At 37.0% G+C, this 21,910-nt stretch overlaps 1 protein-coding gene and 1 long non-coding RNA gene across 3 annotated transcripts in view; one reads left to right on the top strand and one right to left on the bottom strand.

The window, feature by feature from the left end:
* The window catches only part of NCKAP5 (NCK associated protein 5), an 890,605-nt gene that overhangs the window by 246,468 nt on the left and 622,227 nt on the right, over positions 1–21,910 (top strand). For both annotated transcript variants that reach the window (XM_043576610.1, XM_043576611.1), the window contains exon 3: positions 12,494–12,567. In XM_043576610.1, coding sequence (XP_043432545.1) covers positions 12,494–12,567 — 74 coding nt within the window. The remainder of the gene's footprint in view (positions 1–12,493; positions 12,568–21,910) is intronic.
* The window catches only part of LOC122481288, a 78,658-nt gene that overhangs the window by 27,685 nt on the left and 29,063 nt on the right, over positions 1–21,910 (bottom strand). The window lies entirely within an intron of this gene.

Below are 21,910 nucleotides of genomic sequence, written 5' to 3'. Positions count from 1 at the left end.
ACCTGGGAGCTTGTTGGGGATATGGATTCTCCAGCCCCATCCCAAACCCACCAAATCAGAATCTTTGGGGTTGAGCCCAACAATCTGTTTTAATCAGCCCAGGTGATTCAAATGATTCAGGTGAACAAAGGAGAACCATGGCTGAGTAAACAAATGTGTTATGATCCCCCAGGTGATGCTTCAAGTGCACAAGTCTCTTAAAATGCCCTAAAGCTCTAACTAGGGGGAGAGATGACATTGGTGCCAGCTTACCTCTGGGCACATATTTCCAAGTCCTATACTAGGTGTTGAAATTATAGTGTATATCTTGACCTTTTTAGTAAAAGCAAGGAGTTTGACTTTTTCAGTGTCCCAGGACAACTTTGGAGGAGTAATAGGAGATAAAATTAGAACACAACTGTCCAGATTTTGAAGGGCACTGATAGTAGACTGAGGGGCTCTGTTATGGTGTAATGAGTGGAATGGCACTGTGTGATCCAATACTTGAGTGGAAAAAAACATGAGAAAAGTACAATATAATGATGAAATGGATTCATCAGTCAATTCTGTGTTTTGATGTGTTACCAGATTTGGAGTAGTCCTTAAACTTTCTGTGGCTGAACTCTTCTACCCACAATAGCTAGTGACCTACTTAACTGAGCATGTCCACTTATACAAAGTTCTATCAGTGTCTTTCCATCACAGCAATGATCAAAGTTGAAATGAAGACTCTGCTATGTCACTTAAATAATTGTTTTCATGTGTGTGTGTGTGTGTGTGTGTGTGTGTGTGTGTGTGTATGTACACCATTGACTGCCATGTTGACTAATGATATGTTACTGACTTGCAGAACTTTAGGAGAGGGAGAATTATTTCTCATTTCACCTTCAACATGTGGGGGTGCACCTAAAAATAAGTTGAGTTATTTTTACCACCTAAGTGAATTCCTTCATTTAACCTATACATACTGATTTCCCAAACTGCCATTAATAGCATACATAGCTTAGAAATACAATAATCACATCTTTTTCCCCCACCTAAAACCAAGTATAATTCTTTTGTTTTTCCTCAAATAATACATAGTTATCAGTAATAGCATCTTTATCAATTTTGATAAAAATTAAAAGGTGTGTGTTTGGATTTATTCCATTTATGAGAAGAGAATGCCAAACATGAGAGGACAACCGAATTTCTTCCCTTGGCCTTGTTCAACCCGGTCAGGCAAATCAAAGCAAAACCAAAGCCAAATTTAGGAAGGTTATATAATTATCCTGAATTTGGAGGTTTATTTCTGACCTTGTTTTCCAGCATTGCATATAGCCACATCTCCCTAAATTAAGGGGACAATGAAGTCATTCTGCTTCCATTTTTGGTCTTACCAACATGGAATCTACCTTGAGAGCAGTTGGCTGTGGGAAGGGCATGCTCTGCTTCAGTTTGGCCTGGTGCAGTGAAAAATGTACTAGATTGAGCAATTGTTTGAAATCTGTCACTGTTGGACCCCAAGCAAATCATTTAACCCCAATCTGAGCCTCTGTTTTGTACATTGAAATGGTAAGCATGACACAAGGCTGTTGGAAGGATCAGATAGAAGGATGCCAAAGTGCTCAAAGTGCTTCAGAAAGCTGTGACTCCAAACCTGTATCCATAAATCAATACAGAGATGTAAAGTTAGCCGCTTAGTATTTAACATTGTGTATTTGCTATATTAATTTCAAAACTATTGACTAATATTTACACTGTTGCTTACAGTATAGGCCAAGCTGTTGTAACATAGAGACCCAAAATAAAGAGTTTTAAATAAACCAGAAACTTAATTCTTTTTCATGTATGAGGCCAAAGGGAAAGTTTAGGGTGGGTGGACAGCTACTTTAAGATCAGTCAGTCTTGCCATCAGCAACATAAACCTTCTGTCTCTGGGCCCAAGGTTGTTAGCATTCCCAGCTGGGGGGTGAATGTATAATTGGCAAGTACCTTGTCTTTGGGTTGGAGATTGTTTGGATATTGCATGGACCATTTTTGCTTATGTCTTTTTGGCTTGCATTCAGATACATCTTCGCATTGACTTTGATGGAAATTGAATCTCTAGCTTAGAAGCCGTGTGTCCAACTGGAAGCTGTCTTTAAAAGAAATAACAGAATGTGTATAATGGGGGACAAGTTGGTAGTCTCCAACAAATTGAGATGTATTGTACTGCTAAGCTGTACTAATAATTTGATTTGTATTGCTTACATTGCCTTGATACAAAAATAGCAGGCAATAAAACTTTTCAATGGCTCTGGTTTCTATATGTATCTATGATGTTGCTGTTAATGGATAATAATGAAATGTTCATACATGGCAGAGGTTATGAGATGTTTGTATTCTGTAGGGTTTTCTATTCATCATGCTATCAATTATCCCTCCATTTGATAGCAAACTTTGGTTATCGCTTTTGCATTGTATTGATCCTTATGAGCTCATATGACTTCCATGGCATAGATAACTAATGTCCGTAGATCTACTTCAGGATTAGGAGATCAGAAAAACACTGATTTCTTGCAAAATTGTCATTAGGTTATCTTCGAGAAGCCATTTCTGGTTTGTAATAATGGAAAAAAGTGAGTATACAGTAATTTTGGAAAAACTGCTGAATGCCCCTAAGACTGTTATAACCTTTTCAATTAAAAAAAAAAAAAAGCAGTTCTGGAAGACCAGAGTGATAGTTTTATAATTTCAGATTTGCTTGTTATGAAACTGAATAAATAAATTGATGCTTTCATTTATTTAACACACTTTCAAGTACTTGGAATGTTCCAACTTCTCTGCTAAGTATTGGAGGATATAAAAATGAAGTAAGATGTGCTCTGAAGAGTGGTGCACATCCAAAGGAACCTGTTTTGGTAAATAGCAGGATACAGAGGATTGGACTTCGAAAGAGTGACCTAGCATGGAAGTAAATATTTGGGAGCTTCTGGATTTTTAGTGATTTTGAAAACCCAGGTACTCTACTGAATTTGCCAGTAGTAAGTGAAAGAAGGCTTTAGGGTTGAACCCTACTCTTGATACATAAAGGGCTGGAAGAAGGAAGGAAAAAGTCCAAGATCTCAGAGCAGTAGCAGGAGACCAGAAACCCCTTCACAGAACACCAAGAAGGCATAGAGTATGGTTGAAAATGTCAAGTGCTGCAGGAACTAATTATAAGGAACCTGTGATTACACCTGTGGAGGTCACTTGTGGCTCTAACAGAACAATTCCACAGAAGAGTTTGCAGTGTGAGTGGAAGCAAGGTTGAGTTGTTTGATGAGTGAACAAGGAAGAGTAAGAGATGGCTGATGGAGAGATAATGGCAGTTAGATCAATTTGTTAGAGCTGGTATTCCTGAATTGATTTGTATCTCATTGGAAGAGTTTATGTTGGCACAGATGCCAGTCAAATATGAGGCCACTTTCTGTCTAGTGCTGTGTAATTCCCAAAGTTGGTATGTTTGAGCTTTTTACAATCACTGCGCAGGTGCAACTTTTCATTAAGGTGACAAATAATTTTTGAGGGCAACATCATTTATTACAGTTGTTAGTCATTTTCTAATTATGGAAATCCCTGAATTTAATGTTAGTTGCGGTGATTTGAACAGCTGGCCTCCTGGTGTGTGTTCCTTTGCCCAAAGGTGAATTGGGAACCGTACAAGAGTGCTGACACAGTTTTTACAAACTCTGCCGTAACTTACACTGATTATAACATCAAGATTATGTGGATGGATTTGGGATCTCTGCAAGCTTTGATTTTAGTATTATATTTTAAACTCCACTTAAAACTAATGATACATCAGATCCTCCCGTCATTAGAATTCATTTATAATGGGTCTTGCTCAGAACTGACCTAGATCAGACAGTAGGAGGTTCACATTAAATGGGCTTATGCTACACAGATATGCAATGTTAGGTGTATCTATAAACCTCTAATCGCTTTAAATGTTTCATACTAATTGCCTTGAAACATGTGCATTAAAGAAATGAAAGGCAAATTTCCTGAAATACATCTCCAAAATGAATTAATTTGCATAAGTTTTAGCCAAGAAGCAGATGTCTTTTTAGTGCTGTACCTTTGTTAAACTTTTAAGCATATTATACAAATATATCATGGTGTAACTTAGTGTTCCTCTCTAATCGTAACTTGGGTGAAATGCTTTTAGCAGAACACTGACAAGGGCAAGTAATAAAAAAAGAAGGACTATTGTTTCAAACACCAGCTTAGCTTTAGAACATAAACTACTGCATTGTGATATTTTAGATCTCACTTTCTAAAATTTAATTATAAAATCTTTGTGGATGTTATTTTCTGGGGCTGTATTTTCCTTTAAAAAATCACTTTTTAAATTTGTATATTGAACATATATTAAACTAGAAAGAGAAGTATACAGAAGAAATTTAACCTATGGTACTACCATATACCATGTTTTATTCTCTTTTAATATTTTGTGTATATTTTCAAAATTGTGATTAAAAAAGGATTGTATTGTTTTAAATCCTATGTATCTCCTAATATTATAGTGTTTTCCATTTTATTATATATTCTTTACAAATTTAAGAAATTATGTAATTCTTAAAATGGCCAAAGTGTGCTTTTTTCTTAATAATTCCCGCAATTTTGGAAGCTAGGCTATATCCAGGTTTTCCATGCCGTCATAAATAATATCTGAACGTCATTTGTTTTAATTTGATTATTTACTCAGGGTGTTTTCTAGACATGTAGTTTTTGGGTCGAAGGTACATGTACGTTTTAATTTGCATGATCTATTATTAAATTGCTTCCCCCAATTGTTAAACATGTAGACAAAATGTACCCTTGTACTTAAGTTTTTATGATTATCAAGTCAAGTATAGAACAAGAATTTGTTCCTATGTACAGAGACTTTTCTGTGATCTTGCTTTCCTCTTTCTTGTTCTCCTCCTCTGTCCATGACAAAGATATATAATGTATACTTTACATTTTTCTTCTGGGACTTTGTTTAATTTTATATTTACATTTTTGGACATAAAATCCATTTAAATTCTTTTGAATTTTTGCTTTATGTTATAAATCCTTTATGCATCACCCAGGTTTAGAATGCATGTGTATATGCACACATGCACATGCACGTATACGTATATGTATTAGGTACATTTTCATCTCTTGGACATTTGGTATATATGTACATATACACACACCCTAAAGTAAGTTCAAGGTACATATACACACATGTTTTCAATTAAATTAGGTGCTTTACTTTCTGAGTTCATGAATAGCTAAAAATATCTTTCTGTTGCTTTGTTATAGAATAGCTACTTGATTGGTGATATCTATGGAATAAAACTCAATGTCTGTGTACCTTATTTCAGTGGACATCAGGGATGGCTGGAAACTATGAACAGCCTACCTGAAATCCTTGGTAGGAAACCCCTTTGTCAGTTTGGATGCCCCATCCACTATTTTTCTTTTACTCTTATGCAAGTGGGTGTGTGGATAGTTTTTCCATAATTTCTGCCTGGAATGTGATGTGATGAGCCCTTTCGATGTGTATATTCAAGTCTTCTTTTTTCCTCTATATTCTGAAATATTTAATTATCTCTTAGTTCATTGTTTCTATTCCAAATCTTGTAAAATACTCAAAAGCCATAATTGTTAGATAAACCTGTTTTCTGACCTAATACCCGTTGTGTCTCTCTTTTCATCTTTATCTTTTACTTAATTTACTTAGATTTGGTTTGTCCTCCATAGGACTGTGTATGTGATTTCATCATCAGTTCTACTCTTGTACCTGATGTGGGTTTTTTCATAAGGAAAATGAGTAGATTAGAATGTTTATCAAGTTAATAGCATTACTTTGGATCAAGTCTTTGTGATGAGGACATAAGAAGTAAATGGTGGCCAAAGCAATGCCTGAGACACTGACAGTCTTCACAGGTAAACTGTGTTGTGGACCGTGAACTCTGACACCAAGGATAATGGGGATATGTGCATATGTATTTTTCTAGGTTATAGTAGTTTCAGTCTTCACTAACTGGATGGTAGACACACTAAGTGAATCCTGCCATAGAAGGTGCAGAAGAGTATTTAAGGACCTGACCTAGATGGTTTCTCGATGAGATACTTGAGGAGTAGACTTCATTCCTGTGACCAGTTCAGTGCCATTACACCAACACCCATTGGCCCCTCTTCACTAAGGCATCATTCCATGATGGGGAGAATCACCCCATCATAAAAATCCCAGTGTAGGATCAACAGGTTTCAATTTTGCAATGGTGGTTGATATTTCCTTGAAATTCTTAGCTCACCCACCTCCCCTTTTATTTCATTTTATTATTTCAGCTTACCCATTTTTACAAAATTAATTTGGCTGTCTTTTCATCTCTGCACCTTTTTCTTTCCTTAAAGCTTTGTGCGCATGTTTCAGACAGTCCCACTCTTTCTGGATACTACTGAACATGTTAAGGTTCTTTCTAAAACGCTTTTCATATTTTTCTTACTCATTTTCAGAGTGACATGCTGTCCTGTGACTGAGGGTGATGTGCTTTGTCATGGGTTTTATGTTGTATGTTTTCAGTGTGCTTATTCTGGAGTGATCCATCCAGATACCCTATGGACAGTGCCCATTCTGCTTTCTGTCCATCTGAATTTATAGAAAATTTTTCTCTAAGCTCTCCCAAATATCCAGTGTCTTTCAGGCAATCTGGGGAGCTGTTTTAGTGAGATGGAATCTTGTCATGCCCTTTCTTTCTGCCTGTGCCTTAGATACTTTGAAATAGGGGAGACCCTGTTTAGTAACATCCAGTATGTGCTTGATACCCAAGCTCTTGCTCTAGGTATAGTAGCTACGTTGCACTTCATAATGACTGTAGCTCACTGTAAACCAATCTGCCCTCACCATCCATTGTTTCATTGGAGTTAATATCCAAATGGATGGATAAAAGTGGTTCCCATTGGAACCCTCTTTTATTCTTATAAAATGATAGGGATTTCTTATTAGTTAACCAATTTCTTCCATTCAGGGGACAGAAATGATAAATGTACGAGAATGTTGCCCAAGTTGTTTCAGCCAGGGAAGAAATTAACAGAAGGTACATATAAGCATCATATTTTTTTTTCTCAATTCATTTCAGTTAGGTGTGTGTGTGTGTTTGAGAAGAGAAGAGAGATGAGTGTGGTATAGGCAATACCAAAAAGTACTCAAGTAAAATATATTGGATGTTAGAGGGAAAGCGCTATGGAGAAAAATAAAGCTCAAAAGGAGGGAAAAGTCGTAATTCTAGTTTCCCATTATCACGTGGGTTAGGACTTGATAGTTATTGCTGTAGTTAGTTTAATGGAAAAATGGGTGAAAGTACTTTATTTGTTTAATTTTAATAATAAATTTTATTACTGTTGCCACTATTGATATTTTGGTTAAGTGTTCTACGCAAAAGGAATAGCATATACAAACATAATGGGGATGAGTCAGCCAGCAGGGTGGGTTTAGGAAGAACATACAGAGTGGTTCTGTACTGGACTCATATCAGGACTCAAATCCCGGTTCTGCCACTTCCTTGCTGTATGACCCTGGAAAGTCTGTTACGTCATTTTCAAAATGGGGATAATAATAGTATCTACCTTTTGGGGATATTGAGTTTAAATGAGAAAATACTGCAAAAGTACTTAGCCCAATGCCTGATGCAATGAAGTTTTGTGTAAGTTTTAGTTAAGAAAAAATAATAGGTCAGGAAACCTCTGCATGAGTTGAATTTTCCTGGTGATAACCGCTATCTGCTGAACTAGATTCAGCTTCTTCATTGCACCTTAGCAATAGCACACTCTAGTATTCACGCAACTAATGTTCTCCTGGCTGGATCCAGGGGTATCCTACCCAGACACTGTGGAGAGCTCCCACCTAAATTGTCTCGCTATCATGGAGCAGTTAGAGAGTGGGAATCTTTATATTATTCTTAATATTTTTTTTTGTTTTAAAAGTTTCTACATGCTGTTTAAATTTTAATTTCAGTTTCGTTAACATACAGTGGTATATTACTTCCAGGTGTGGAATCTAGTGATTCAGCACTTCCTTACAACACCTCATGCTGATCATGATAAGTGTACTCTTTAATCCCTTTCACCTCTCTCCCACCCAGCTCCCCTCTGGTAAGCATTGTTTGCTCTCTGTGCTTAAGTTTTCTGGTTTGTCTCTCTTTTTCTTTGTTTATCTGTTTTGTTTCTTAAGTTCCACATATGAATGAAATCATATGGTATTTGTCTTTCTCTTACTGACTTATTTTGCTTAGTATTGTACCCTTTAGATCCATCTATGCTGTTGCAAATGGCAAGTTTTCTTTTCTTTTCTTTTCTTTTTTTTTTTTATGGCTGAGTGATATTCTAGTGTGTGCCTGTCTGTATCTTCTTTATCCATTCATCCATCCGTGGACACTTAGGCTGCTTCTATATCTTGGCTATTGTAAATAATATTGCATGTGAATAGGGGTGCATATATCTTTTCAGATTCATGTTTTTGTATTCTTTGAGTAAGTACCCCGTAGTGGCATTACTGGATCCTGTAGTAGGTAGTTCTATTGTTAATGTTTTGAGGAACCTCCATACTCTTTTCCATAGTGGGTGCACAGTTTGCATTCCCGCCAACGGTGCAAGAGGATTCCTTTAGTCTCCACACCCTTGCCAACAGCTGTTTCTTGTGTTTTTAATTTCAGCCATTCTGACAGGTGTGAAGTGATATTGCATTGTAACTTTTATTTGCATTTCGCTGATGATTAGTGGTGTTGAGCATCTTTTCACGTGCTATTGGCCGTCTATTTGCGGGCGAAGCTACTTTTTTATTTAAAATTTTTTTTTTCAATGTTTATTTATTTTTGGGACAGAGAGAGACAGAGCATGAACGGGGGAGGGGCAGAGAGAGAGGGAGACACAGAATCGGAAACAGGCTCCAGGCTCTGAGCCATAAGCCCAGAGCCCGACGCGGGGCTCGAACTCACGGACCGCGAGATCGTGACCTGGCTGAAGTCGGACGCTTCACCTACTGCGCCACCCAGGCTCCCCTACTTTTTTATTTTAGAGAGTGAGAGCGGAGTAGGTGGGGAGAGAGGGAGAAGGAGGGGGGGAGAGAGGGAGAGAGAGAGGGAGGGAGGGAGAGAGGGAGGGAGAGAGGGAGGGGGAGAGAGAGAGGGAGGGGGAGAGAGAGAGGGAGGGGGAGACAGGGAGGAAGAGAGAGAGGGAGGGAGGGAGAGAGAGTGAGGGAGAGAGGGAGGGAGAGAGTGAGGGAGAGAGGAAGGGAGGGAGGGAGGGGGAGAGAGGGAGGGAGAGGGAGAGAGAGAGGCAGAGCAAGAGAGAGAGGGAGGGAGGGAGGGAGGGAGGGAGGGAGGGAGAGAGAGAGAGAGAGAGAGAGAGAGAGAGAGAGAGAGAGAGAGAGAGAGAAGAGAGAATCAATTTTAAGCAGGCTCTGTGCTGAGCGTGGGCTTGATACCATGACCCTGAAATCATGACCTGAGGCGAAATCAGGAGTTGGATGCTCAAATGTCTGAGCCACCCAGGCACCCCAGGTGAAGCTACTTTAAATTGAAACAGCCCATATCATTACTTGAAATAGCTTGTAAATCCCAATTCAGTGGCCCCTACATTTAATGGTTGAAAATCTGTGTTCTTACTATTCATCTCTAACATCCTATTCTAATATTCAGCAACTGTAATTGAAGAAGCATACACTCAAAAATTTGATGTTGGGTAAGATAAGAGAAAATGGATATTACCTTCACATTGTGAAGTGATTTGCCTTTGAGAAGAGGTGAGTGGTATTATGAAAAAGCCTATGCTTACCTCTTGGCAGACACTATAATATATGCATACTTAAACTATTAAATTCTTAGAACACCTCTGTAAATTGACTATGAGTTCTCTCTCTGAAGATGATGGAAATAAAGCTTGGAGAGATTAAATAATTTGACCTAGGGAACATAGCTAGGTAAGTACCAAAACTAGGATTTGAATCTAACTCTTGATTGAAAGATCCTATCTATAATCACATACCTTTCAGCTTCATCCTCTTGCTTGAGCTAAGAAGAGTGAACAAAATAACAAATCCATGGGTTTTAGCGCAAACCGTTTTCCAGAGCTTGCTTGCTCATGTTTTGGCCCCGCTTAGCTTGCTAACTGTGTTTTAGACTCCACACCATAGTCACTCTGTTTCCAGCCCCACTGCCTTCCTTTCTGTTCCTTTAGCACCACATATTGGGGATATTTGCATATGCTGTTTCCTTTCACTCCTCTCTCTTTTCTCTATATGCCTACCTCCTTCTTCTCTTCCATGTCTTAGCTCAAATATCATTTGTTTGGATCTCTTTCCAGCCACCTTATACCAGGGAGGTGCCCTTCCCCGTTTAAATTCTCTCATCACTGGTGTGTTGCCTTCATAGCATATCACCAATCAGATGTCCATGTGTTCATTACCTCCCTCTACAGAGCGTAAGCTCTTAGAGAACAGGAACTTTCTCCCTCTTGGTTATTATTCTATGAACCAAACTTAGAATAGCATTTGGAGAATAATAGATTTTGAAAAAAAAAAAAACAATTGAGTTGAAGAATGAATGAATGACTTTGAGATTTATGTATTTGTTTCTAACTGGAACCTGTTTAAAATTTATTTCATGGGTGTATTTGAAAATTAATGTCTTTGGTAACTGAGTGTTCTGAATCTTTAAATCTTGATCAGGATACATAATACCATATCTGCAAACTGTTAAAACCTTCTTCATTAACAGATTTCTGCTTTGGATTTAATATGCTCAATGGTCTTGTTTAAATTATTAACCTGGAAAAGAATATTATTTCGCTAATCATCTGAAATAAAGTTATACTGTTAGAGAATTACCAGTTTTAGCTAGGAAAGGATGTGGTGTGCTATCTAGTCTAACTGAAATATTGTAGAAAGGTAAGAAGGGCTACATGAGCAGATCTAGGTCCAGAAACTCAGGAAAGGACTTTTTCCATAATATCAGCTCCCTTCTTACTGTGTAGTTTCTACCCTCCCTCATTATAATGCATATTCTTATAGGAGCAATAGATTATACTTAATCAAAACAAATCTATTTCAGAAAGAATCATTATTAATCAAAGTTCTCATTTTATTTCAAATCCATAAGAAACAAAACAGTAACTTTCATGGGTACCTTAACACGGAAATCATTGCATACTCTTCCATAGTATAGATATGCTATAAACACAGAGGATTGCAGGCTAGATGTTCAAAGAGAAAGTAAAAGAAGTATCAGGTTCAGGATGAAATCAATCACCAGAAATTTTACACATTGTGCTTTGCTTGATAGATGACAAATGAAACTATTGCATATGAACCTCATACTCAGAAATCACTAATTAAAAAAATAATTTTAATAACCTTTAAACTTCTATAAATCTCATGTTGTAAGGGAATTCATTGTTTTTTTCAGAAATGTTTCTTGAAAACATTTTGATTGACAAAAATTGACATATTGAAAAAATATATACCTTGCTTTCATATCTTCTTAGAAGGTAGATTGTTTTTTTCTAGGAGACCAAAGGGGGGAAAAACCCAAACTAATTAGACTATGTTTTTATATAAAGAGATAAAGGGAAATGGACATGCTTCATCATTGCAAACAGTATGCTCAGTGAATATATAAAGCATTCTATATAGTTCAAAAGTAGTGTTTTCAGGGACACCTGGATGGCTCAGTTGGTTAAGCATCTGTCTCTTGATTTTGGCTCAGGTCATGATCTCAGTTTGTGGGATTGAACCCCACATTGGGCTCTGTACTGACAGTGAGGAGCCTGCTTGGGATTCTCTCTGTCCCTCCTCCACTCATGTGTGCGTGCACACTCTCTGTCTTTCTCTCTCTCACTCTCAATAAATAACTATTTCGGGGTGCCTGGGTGGCTCAGTCAGTTAAGCATCCGACTTTGCCTCAGATCATGATCTCACCATTCATGAGTTTGAGCCCCGCATCGGGCTTTGTCCTGACAGCTGCAGCCTGGAGCCTGCTTCAGATTCAGGGTCTCCCTCTCTCTCTGCCCCTTGCCTCAAATAAATAGACAGTAAAAATAAATAAATACTAATTTTTTTTAAAGTAGTGTTTTTACTAGGAAGTAATTATAATAAGACCAGTGTAATCAAGACCTGTATTGTCTACTTTATTCTTACTCTTCTAAGGTCAGCAGCATCATTGGCTTACTTATTTTTATATGGTAAAATATGTGTACCACAGTGTAGATGACCATGAAATATAGCTTTCATCTGTGAATAAGAGGGCTTTTATGCTAACTTTGTAGAAGTCAAATTCTCTGTTTATAGAATGATCCAAATTTATGGAGAAAATATTTATCTATGAGGAACTCTGCATATAAGTCACAGATGCATTGACTCCTAGAACTGAGAGGGATCAGGGATTATTTTGTCAAAAATCTTCTCTGCAAAGAGAAATATAATCCAAATTCCAGTGACTATTGTAATGAGGCTTTATTTGTCTTTGTATGTCTACATGTGCAGGAATACATGGACTCCAATAAATATATTGAGCATCTTCTAACTCAGCTCGAGGAACAACACAGAAGTCTATGGAGGTGAGTGAAATCCGTGCCTTTAACTTATAGCAGGCCTGATAGCTTTGGTGTTGATCACAGAGTCAGGGAGTTGGTAAACTGTTTCTTCTTACACTTGATGTCAAAATCACCTTTGGAAGCAAAAATCACCAGAGGGTCCTTAGAGAATTTTATACCTTTAATGAAAGTAAAGCAATAGTGCCAAAAGTTGTGCTTAAGTCAAGGACCTGCTCAAATCATGACACTTTGTCAAGGTCAGGAAATTAATTTGTCCAAGGCCACACAGCAAACTTACATTGTGGAAACTAGAACCCAAATTCTCTCACCCTTGCCTGCTTAAAGAGTGAGTTTTCCTGTAATTAAAAAGTTGAATACAGCTGCTTAAAATGTCTGCTTCTCTTCATATGAAAGGAGGATATTTTAAGAATGCTATTCTATAGGCCTCTCATGTTTAGTTTTTTGTTCTTCCTGGTGGGCTCTGATTCTTGATAAAGAAAGTTATGGGAGAACATTGGTATAGGTAATTTGGGAAAAAAAAAAGGTTAGTATCATAAAAGGCATATTTTCAAGATACTTGGTCCCTGGGGCCTCTTGGGAATTGAGGCTGATCAAAATGGTTATGATGTTATTTTCTATGTGGTCATGCTCTGCATAGGTGCTCTTATGGAATCTGCCATTGCTTTTCCTAAATTCCTATGGCTTCTGTTATCTGGAATAAATATGCTAGTGCTGAATCACATGATGCCTCCCATAGTGCCAGAATTGTTTAATGTAATTAGCTTTTTTTCCCCAGGGTCAGTAAGCCCCTGAAGTCCTTTATTTCTTATCTCTTGGCAGCATGGGTGGGGGAGAGTACTCTCTCTGTATACAGAGATGGCCGGTAAATATTTGCTAAACCTGTGGCTTTCTTGTCCAATCTCATCCAAATGTATCACCATTGGTCTCTGTACTAGGCTCTTCTGCCCTTTCTTCATGCATCTTGTAACAAATCCTAATAACCTTGAAATTTGTCTTCTCTGAGGGACTGTAGTTCTTAGGCAAAGTGCCTAATAATTTCATTTGTTCTGTACTTTATATCAGTTTCCCTGCTTAAGAACAGATCTGTGCTTATAGTAACAGTCTATTTCGGTGCATGGAAAAACTTCTCGTAGGATACAACAAAAGAAAATATTTTTTGAGTCTGCTTGCTGCTAACAGACATACAAGTTAATTTTATATAACTGTGTGATATTTGTTAGATATGTTGTTTAGAGCTATAACCTAGTATCGATAAAGTTTTCTTTTGTTAACCAGTGTATTGTATTAATAAAACTGGGAACAGTGTGTTTATAGTTATGTATCTTTTGGCTTATATTTCCCATAGATCTCTTCCAAGGTGTAAAAGTTATTTAAATGAATTATAAATTTTATTCCAACTATTTATAAAGGATATTTGGTTTTCCCTATCTTTTTAAAGAAAAATATATACAAAAAAAGATGAACACCACCTGATGAAACAAATTAGAGTTTAATTTGGTCAGTAAGTGTGTCTTAAATACATCATTGGGAAGGAGTTATGATTTCATGGGTTTTGAACCAAAAAAACCTGCATGGAAAAGAATGTTTTCCTGCTTTGATAAGATAGCTGATAAAAAAACCTTTTGGTCTTCTTGGATAGGATTAAATGAAAATCCAATTTCAGGCATAGACTTAACCTAACATAAAGGAAGAGCTCAGAATTTTGTGTGCAATCACTTCTATTTTCCTTCAGAAATAGAATAATTGCTGCTGGAGAAGTAGAGCCTTATATATAGTGGCAGAGGATCTAATAAAAAGGCTTCATTTGAATAACAATAAAGGGCAATGGCATTTGAATAGTCAGAATAACTACCTGAGAGAAGATGGGAATGGGTAGTATTGAAAAGAAAATGAAAACCAATAATAGCAGATTTATATACTATTTATTGAATCATGAAATTATACTTGGTTATATTTTATAAGCAGATCTTGATTGACTTAAAGTGGTAGGCTTTCTGATGGTTATTACAGTATCATAACTGCAACTGTAGCCAAATCGTTTTTGGGTGAGGGATATGCCAGTGACAGTGAACAAGGTGGGAAATTCTTTCTGGTTATGATTAAATTTTAAAAATACTTTCTTGACTTAGGGTAAAATCGGTGATGTGCAGAATATCATAAGAATAGCATGTCATGTCTCAAGCACACTTAAACAAATGTCCCCATAAGTCAGTAAAACTTTTTCTGATTTTTATTATGCTTTTGATTTGTAACTGCTATAATTTTCATGAAGTGGGCTATTATCATTGCTGCTGATATTAATTGATGGCCTTCCATTTATACTTCAACCTACATATAACAGACAAATCTTGAATGCTTAGATGTTCTAACAATAATTGTAGTCAGCATTAATTGATGGCTATAGTGTTTGAGTATTGATCAAAAGCATGATAGACACATGACATACTGTTGCTATTTGGCTAATGATAAAAGAATGGGACCCAGTGAAGATTGATACAAGATGGGATACAAAAATTAAGTCTTTGCTTATTTTTATAGAAGGGCCCACTAGTCTTTAATAGATTGTCATTGTTTCTTATAGCATAAAATATCTGCTGTGACACAGATATATTGTCATAATCATACTCTCAAGATAACTAGTTATTTTGGGGGCCCTGTTTAGTATTCTACTGAAATAGACCTATAATCTGTCTCTGGTTTTCAAACTGCAAAGAAATTTGAAGTTTAAATATAGCTGTCTAGCAATGAACTGTCATTTAGCTCAGAAAAGACATTTTTTGACACTAACAGAAAACTTGTGTGAATTCATCTGACTAGGTAGAGTCAGAATTTAAAATCTAGTGTAAGATCTGACCACAAGTCTGGGTTGACTTAGTTTGCTCTGCACCTCCCTGCTTGATGAAGAAAAATCAACATTCCTGGTGACAACTGGTTTACTAGATGTTGAAGTGGGTTGTTAAATTTCTGCATGTTCATTTGTTTTAATGTGGAAGGTTAAGAATAGCATAAGAAGGTTCTTTGACAATTTTTAATGTTTTTATTTATTTTTGAGACAGAGAGAGACAGAGCATGAGCAGGGGAGGGGCAGAGAGAGGGGGAGACACAGAATCTGAAGCAGGCTCCAGGCTCTGAGCTGTCAGCAGAGAGGCCTATGCGGAGCTTGAACTCACAGACTGTGAGATCATGACCTGAGCTGAACTCAGACACTTAACGGACTGAGCCACCCAGGTGCCTCGTCACTTAATGATTTTTGTATCATCTGCTGCCATTTCTGATTTGGCTAAATATATCTGACTGACAAGAGAGATTATAAGAAAACAACTACTGAGAATGTCTTTCTTGTAACATTTGATAGAAACCTTTATCCATTCGCAGCTTCAAATTAAGAGTTGAGAACAAACACAAACAGTTGGGAGATACAAATTGAATTCATGAATATTTATGGTGTTAATAACTCTTTCATGTCACATATAAAATAAGTGTGGAAAATGGAAGCAGCATGATTATAGAAAAGGAAAGAGGACCAGAAGTTTTGGAGCCTTGGACTCTAGGCCTGGCCTTCCCAAACTGGCCATGGGGTGTCCTCTCTGGAATAATTTTCCTTTTCTGTAGAAAGAAGCTATCAGTAAAGCTAGTTTTTAAGATTACTGAACACTGAGATTATTTGAAATACATGATGGTTAAAATAATACATTTATGCAATATTTACAGATACATGTTTAACCTTATTTTTCTCTAATTATACAGATGGATCACTTTGTAGCATTTAATACATATATATCATAGAAAGCTTTGAGGAGCATAAGTTAGAAATCAGTAAAATAACAGAGATACCTAACAGCTTGCTGATAACTTCACCAGATGATATCAAAGTGTTCACTTCAGATTTTCATAGATTGACTTGGAGACAGTGTTATCAGTAGTCTGTACATAAAGAATAAGGTCTGCATGGCCAACATTAAATGACAAGATCTGGTGAATGCAAAGTGCCACCTGCTAGCCTACAGATCCCAGATCAGAGTCCCATTTGAACATGCTGTATCTATGCTAGGGATTCTCAGTCAGTGCACTATAGACATTTGGGGCCAGACCATTATCTTGGGAGGGGGGTAAAAGTAAGGTTGTCTTCTGCATTATAAATTATCTAACATCATGTCTTGCTTCTACCTACCACATACCAGTACCTCCCTCTCCCCCCCTGTATTGTGACAGCCAAAAATGTCTCCAGACATTTTCTACATGTTTCCCAGAGGTCAGAATCCTCTTTCCTTCCTGTTGAGAACCTGTGATCTAAATGATCTATGAACATTTTCTTAATCCCATTCCAAGAAAAATGAATACCCCGGGTAAATGTTCAGATTTTTATAAATGGGTTCCTCTGTGTCCAAATTTGAAATATATTAGGTAAAACCAAGTTTTAAGATTGTTTGAATTCTAGAATTTCTCAGAGCAATTTAAAGGGCTAACGTGCTATGAGTTTCAAAAATAGAGTATGAAAGAGAACTTTGACTTCTTAAAAAAAAATCCTATTTTTCTTGCAGTATTTATTCTGACCAAAATTTCAAGAAACATATTTTGGGAAATAGTGATCTATCCAGTTAAGTCACCAAATATACAGAATATACAGAAATATATACAGAAACATGGTTATAACAATTTCTTCCCTCTTCCTATAATTCACTGCTACTGGGATGGGTACTGTAATTAAAGGTCCTCTAATAGTGTGAAGAGTGCAGGTTATTAGTAAGAGGGGAATGTAAATATAGGAAAAATGCAATTTCTAATTCATCATCATTTTCCTGAGGAGCAGCCCAAGCCTCAGCACCAAATTCCAAGAATCTGAACAACTATTGATCATTGGCTATGTTGGCCCTAGCAAAGCATTTAACTCCTGCTTCCTCAAGGAGGAAATGTGAAATGTGATGGTTTCCTACATCATCAAGGGAAGTAAGATATCTAATTGAAAATGATGTATAGATCCCTGATTGATATAAAAGTCACTGAGACCTGTCCCATCCAATGATAAAATTATAATTTTAGTGTACCCAAACTTGAAAAAAAGATTATTGAAGTATAGCTGACATACAATGTTACTAGTCCCAGGTATACAACATAGTGATCAACATATCTATACATTACAAAATGCTCACCTCCATAGGTATAGTTACATTGGTCCCCATACAACATTATTGCGATGTTACTGTCTATAATCCCTATGCTGTACTTGATATCTCCTTGACTTATTTATTTTATAAATGAAGTTTGTACCTCTTGATCCATTTACCTTTAAACTTTTTAGCCTATCTTCCATCCCCTCTGACAACTATCTTCTTGTTCTCTGTATGAGTCTGTTTCTATTTTGTTTCTTTTTTTCTTTTCTTTTTTTTTTTTAGATTCTACACATGAGTGAAATCATGTGGTATTTGTTTTTCTCTGATTTTTCAGTTGGCATAACATTCTCTAAGTCTATCCATGTTGGTACAAATGGGCAAGGTTTCATTATTTTTTTGTGGCTGAGTAATATTCCAGTGTGTGTGTGTGTGTGTGTGTGTGTGTGTGTGTGTGTGTGTGTGTAAAATCATACATTATTTATCAGTGGCAACTTAAGGTGCTTCCATATCTTCACTCTTGTAGGTAATGGCACAGTAAACATGGAGATGCATATGCCTTTTTGGATTAGTGTTTTTGTTTTCTTTTGGTAAATACCCAGTAGTAGAATTACTGGACCATATAGTATTTCCATATTTATTGTTTTGGGGAACTTCTATTCTGTTATCCACAGTGTTTTCACCAATTTACATTCCTACCAACTTCATGAAGTTTCCCTTTTCTAAGTGCTCACCAAAATGTGTTAGTTCTTTCTGATTTTAGCCATTCTGACATGTACGAGGTGATATCTCATTATGGGTTTGACTTGCATTTCCCTGATGAATAGTGATGTTGAGCATCTTCTCGTGTGTCTCTTGACCATCTGTGTTTCTTCTTTGGAAAAATGTCTCTTTAGGTCTTCTGCCCATGTTTAATTGAATTATTTGTGGTTTTTGATGTTGAGTTATATACATTTTAAAAAATATATTTTGAATATTAACCCATTATCAGATATATCATTTGCAAATATCTTCTCCTGTTCAATAGGTGGCTTTTTTTGTTTTGTTTTGTGGGTGGTTTCCTTTGCTATACCACAGCTTTTTACTTTGGTAATCTTAGTAGTTTATTTTTGCTTTTGTTTCCCTTGCATGAAGAGGCATAACCATAAAAATGTTGTAAAGGCTGGTGTCCAAGAGATTACTGCCTGTGTTTTCTTTATAGAGTTTTATGGTTCAGGTCTCAGATTGAGGCCCTTAAACCATTTTGAGTTTATTTTCGTGCACAACATAAGAAAGTGGTCCAGTTTCGTTCTTATGCATGGATGTGTCTAGTTTTCCTAGCACCATTTATTGAAGAGATTGTATATTGCCTCCTTTGTCATGGATTAATTGACCACATATTCATGTATTTACTTCTGGGCTATCTGTCATGGTCCATTGATCTGTGTATCTCTTTTTGTGCCAGAACCATATTGTTTTGGGTACCACAACTCTGTAGTGTATCTTAAAATCTGAGATTGTGGTACCTCCAGGTTTGTTCTTTCTCAAGATGACTTTGGCTATTCAGGGTCTTTTTTGTTTCCAAAATTCTTTAAAATAGACTTTTACTTTTGCTTTCTCGCTTATCTGTGATTCTTATGCTAAGTTAAGAGATAAGAAAAAAAATGGACAAAAAGTATTTCATTCTCATGTTTCAAAATGTTGCTTATCTAAGTGTGAACACTCAAATGAAATGATCCACATTTCAAACACTCATTGATGGTCTTCCTAATTTCAATGTCTTTATACATTTTTGGGTGGAGATAATTGGCACAAGTGCCTGCAGTTCATTTCAGCTCTGATCTCAATTTCTGTAAAATGTGAGTGATGTTACAACTGCTTATAGAGAGGCTGCATACTCTTACTCTGTTCCTGAGAAAAGAAAATGCTTTCTTCATGGGTTACCTAGAAATTGACTTATAATTGTAAACTGGAAGTAACAAGAAGCAGCACATATGCCCTGAGAAAAGTCCAGCCCAGAGCTCTTGGAGATTTACCTTCTGTGTATCTTGGATTTTAAAATCAAATTATCCAGGCATCTTAAGAATTAGCCCATCTCTACCCTCATGGGGTTAATTTATGTAGACTAAGGAGATGCCGAGTATTAAACAGGTTGCCTTTACTGTAATCATAGACTTCCACTGGGAGATCTTAATTGGCAACAAGTAAAACTGCTCTGCATGAATTCTTAATGGTGGACACCAAATAAAATAAGAACTGTGATTTGTTTTCTAAATCCCTTCAGGAGAAAAAGAGTCTATCTCTGGGGGATAAAATGTGCAGCAAACAGAGAGAGCTCAGTGCTCTCTAATAGCAATAAAAGCTCTGAAAGCAAACCTCATGCTATGCCAACTCAATAAGAGCACATGGTCCCCCAGCTCTGCACCTCTGTCTCACTCTGCCGGGGTCAAAGGAGACCAGGGCTAGCGTGCTTTGCATGATCTTCCCCTCCTCTCAACCCTTGGGCTGGATTTCTAAATCATAGCTGTATTATAGGGCAAGTGTAAGCACAAGGGCCACCCTGGAAACCCATCAATGTCATTTCTCAATTACCCACCAGGGGTTGTTTTAGAGATGCAGACAGTCTCAAACCCCTGCCAAGATAAGAGTATTGCCTCTAAGTCATGCCCTCTGCCCAGCATAAGGGAGAATAAATCAGAGCTCTGGAAATTGGGTATTGCCACATGCTTCATCAGTTATGTCATCCCTAGACAATGTGCAGGGGGCTGGTGGGCTGAACCATATCCCAAAGGATGCTTACTATAGCCTGATGGTGCTGCTTTAAAGGGACAAGGAAGCATTTAGGCATCTCACAGCTCTGAAGACCCAGGTGAAGTGGCATTCTTGTCTCTAAGGTGACTTCTGTTCAGTAGCAGAAGGGACTAATAGAACTAAGCCCAGAAATTTAACTGAATTGACTGAACAGGAAGATTACTCAGGTTCATATCTGACCTTGTACTTGAGGATTCATCAACATTATAGTTTATTTAGGTGACCTGTATGTGGTCTACATGTTTAACTACTTAGGGAATTGCCTATTATTTGAACCGAGGCCTTCTGGGGCAAGGAGACATCAAAAATGCCACAGTGAAACTCTGCATCAACTTTATATACAGGATTTTCCTTCCCCCCACCCCCCTTTTAAATAAAATTTGTCCACCATTTAAGGGACTGTGCTACTCCAGCACAGAAGGTCTATTTAGGTCCTAACCTAATAAATAGTTAAAATAGGCTATTTACAACCCTATGGGTTTTATCTCCTTCTCTTCACTCCAAATCTTGTTTGAAAGAAAATTCACTTAAATTTATCAAGGTGATTCAATGGGCCTAGGGGGAAGAATCTGTTAAACAGGTTTTAGGAGACTGTCCTTCAGAAGTCCAGGAGTTTCCCTGAGGAGGGGCTGTTGGATCTGACTCCTGAAGAGGAGCAAATCTGAGGGCATGAGAGCAGAGGGAGAATCAGTTACTGAATAGATGTAGTTTGCACTGCCTTTAAGACTTTTGAATATAACTGTATATAAGATGATGAGAAATTCAGGTCTAGAGCTTTTTATAGTTAATAAAGCACACTATAGATGAAGGCATTAGGTGAACCCATGAAGCTATAAAATTGCCCTTCAAGACAACTGGGGAAGTATCCCCACTTGAAAGATGGATTTATGGCTGCCATGGGAAGCTTGTGTTGAATCCTGTTATACACGCAGGTCCATAGGTGATTTGAAATTAATTCTACTTCTAGCTTAAACAGGTTTATTTCCTTCAAGAAATACTCTCAAAATCCCCCCAAATATTTCAACATCAATAGGATTCGGGGGTCATCCAGAGAAATTTACCTCTATCTAATCTGAAAACATTTGGCTTAAAACACGCTTATTATCTTTAGGTCCATGCTTATTTTAATATGACGGCCAGGAACCTAATGTGATTTATTTATATGAAGTTAAAACAAAGAGCGCAAGCAAAAGGCATTTTGTAGATTTATTTAGGGTAATAAAGATACCAAATATTCCCTACTAAGTTGAAAGGAGAAAAACTCCAGCAGGCAACAATATAAATGACCCACTTGATCTAAATGCATGTGTTGAGGCTGAAGTACACCCACAGTAAGAAATGATGAAGTGCCTTTTTTTTGGTGGAAGAAGGAATGAAAGGGGTAATTACCCTAGCTTTCTATTTAATTTTAGTTTTAATGGAACAAAATTACTAACCTGTTAGTGCTT

Source organism: Prionailurus bengalensis, chromosome C1 (genome assembly GCF_016509475.1).
Source record: "Prionailurus bengalensis isolate Pbe53 chromosome C1, Fcat_Pben_1.1_paternal_pri, whole genome shotgun sequence".
NCBI lineage: Eukaryota > Metazoa > Chordata > Mammalia > Carnivora > Felidae > Prionailurus > Prionailurus bengalensis.
This window is presented reverse-complemented; position numbering and strand designations above follow the sequence as displayed.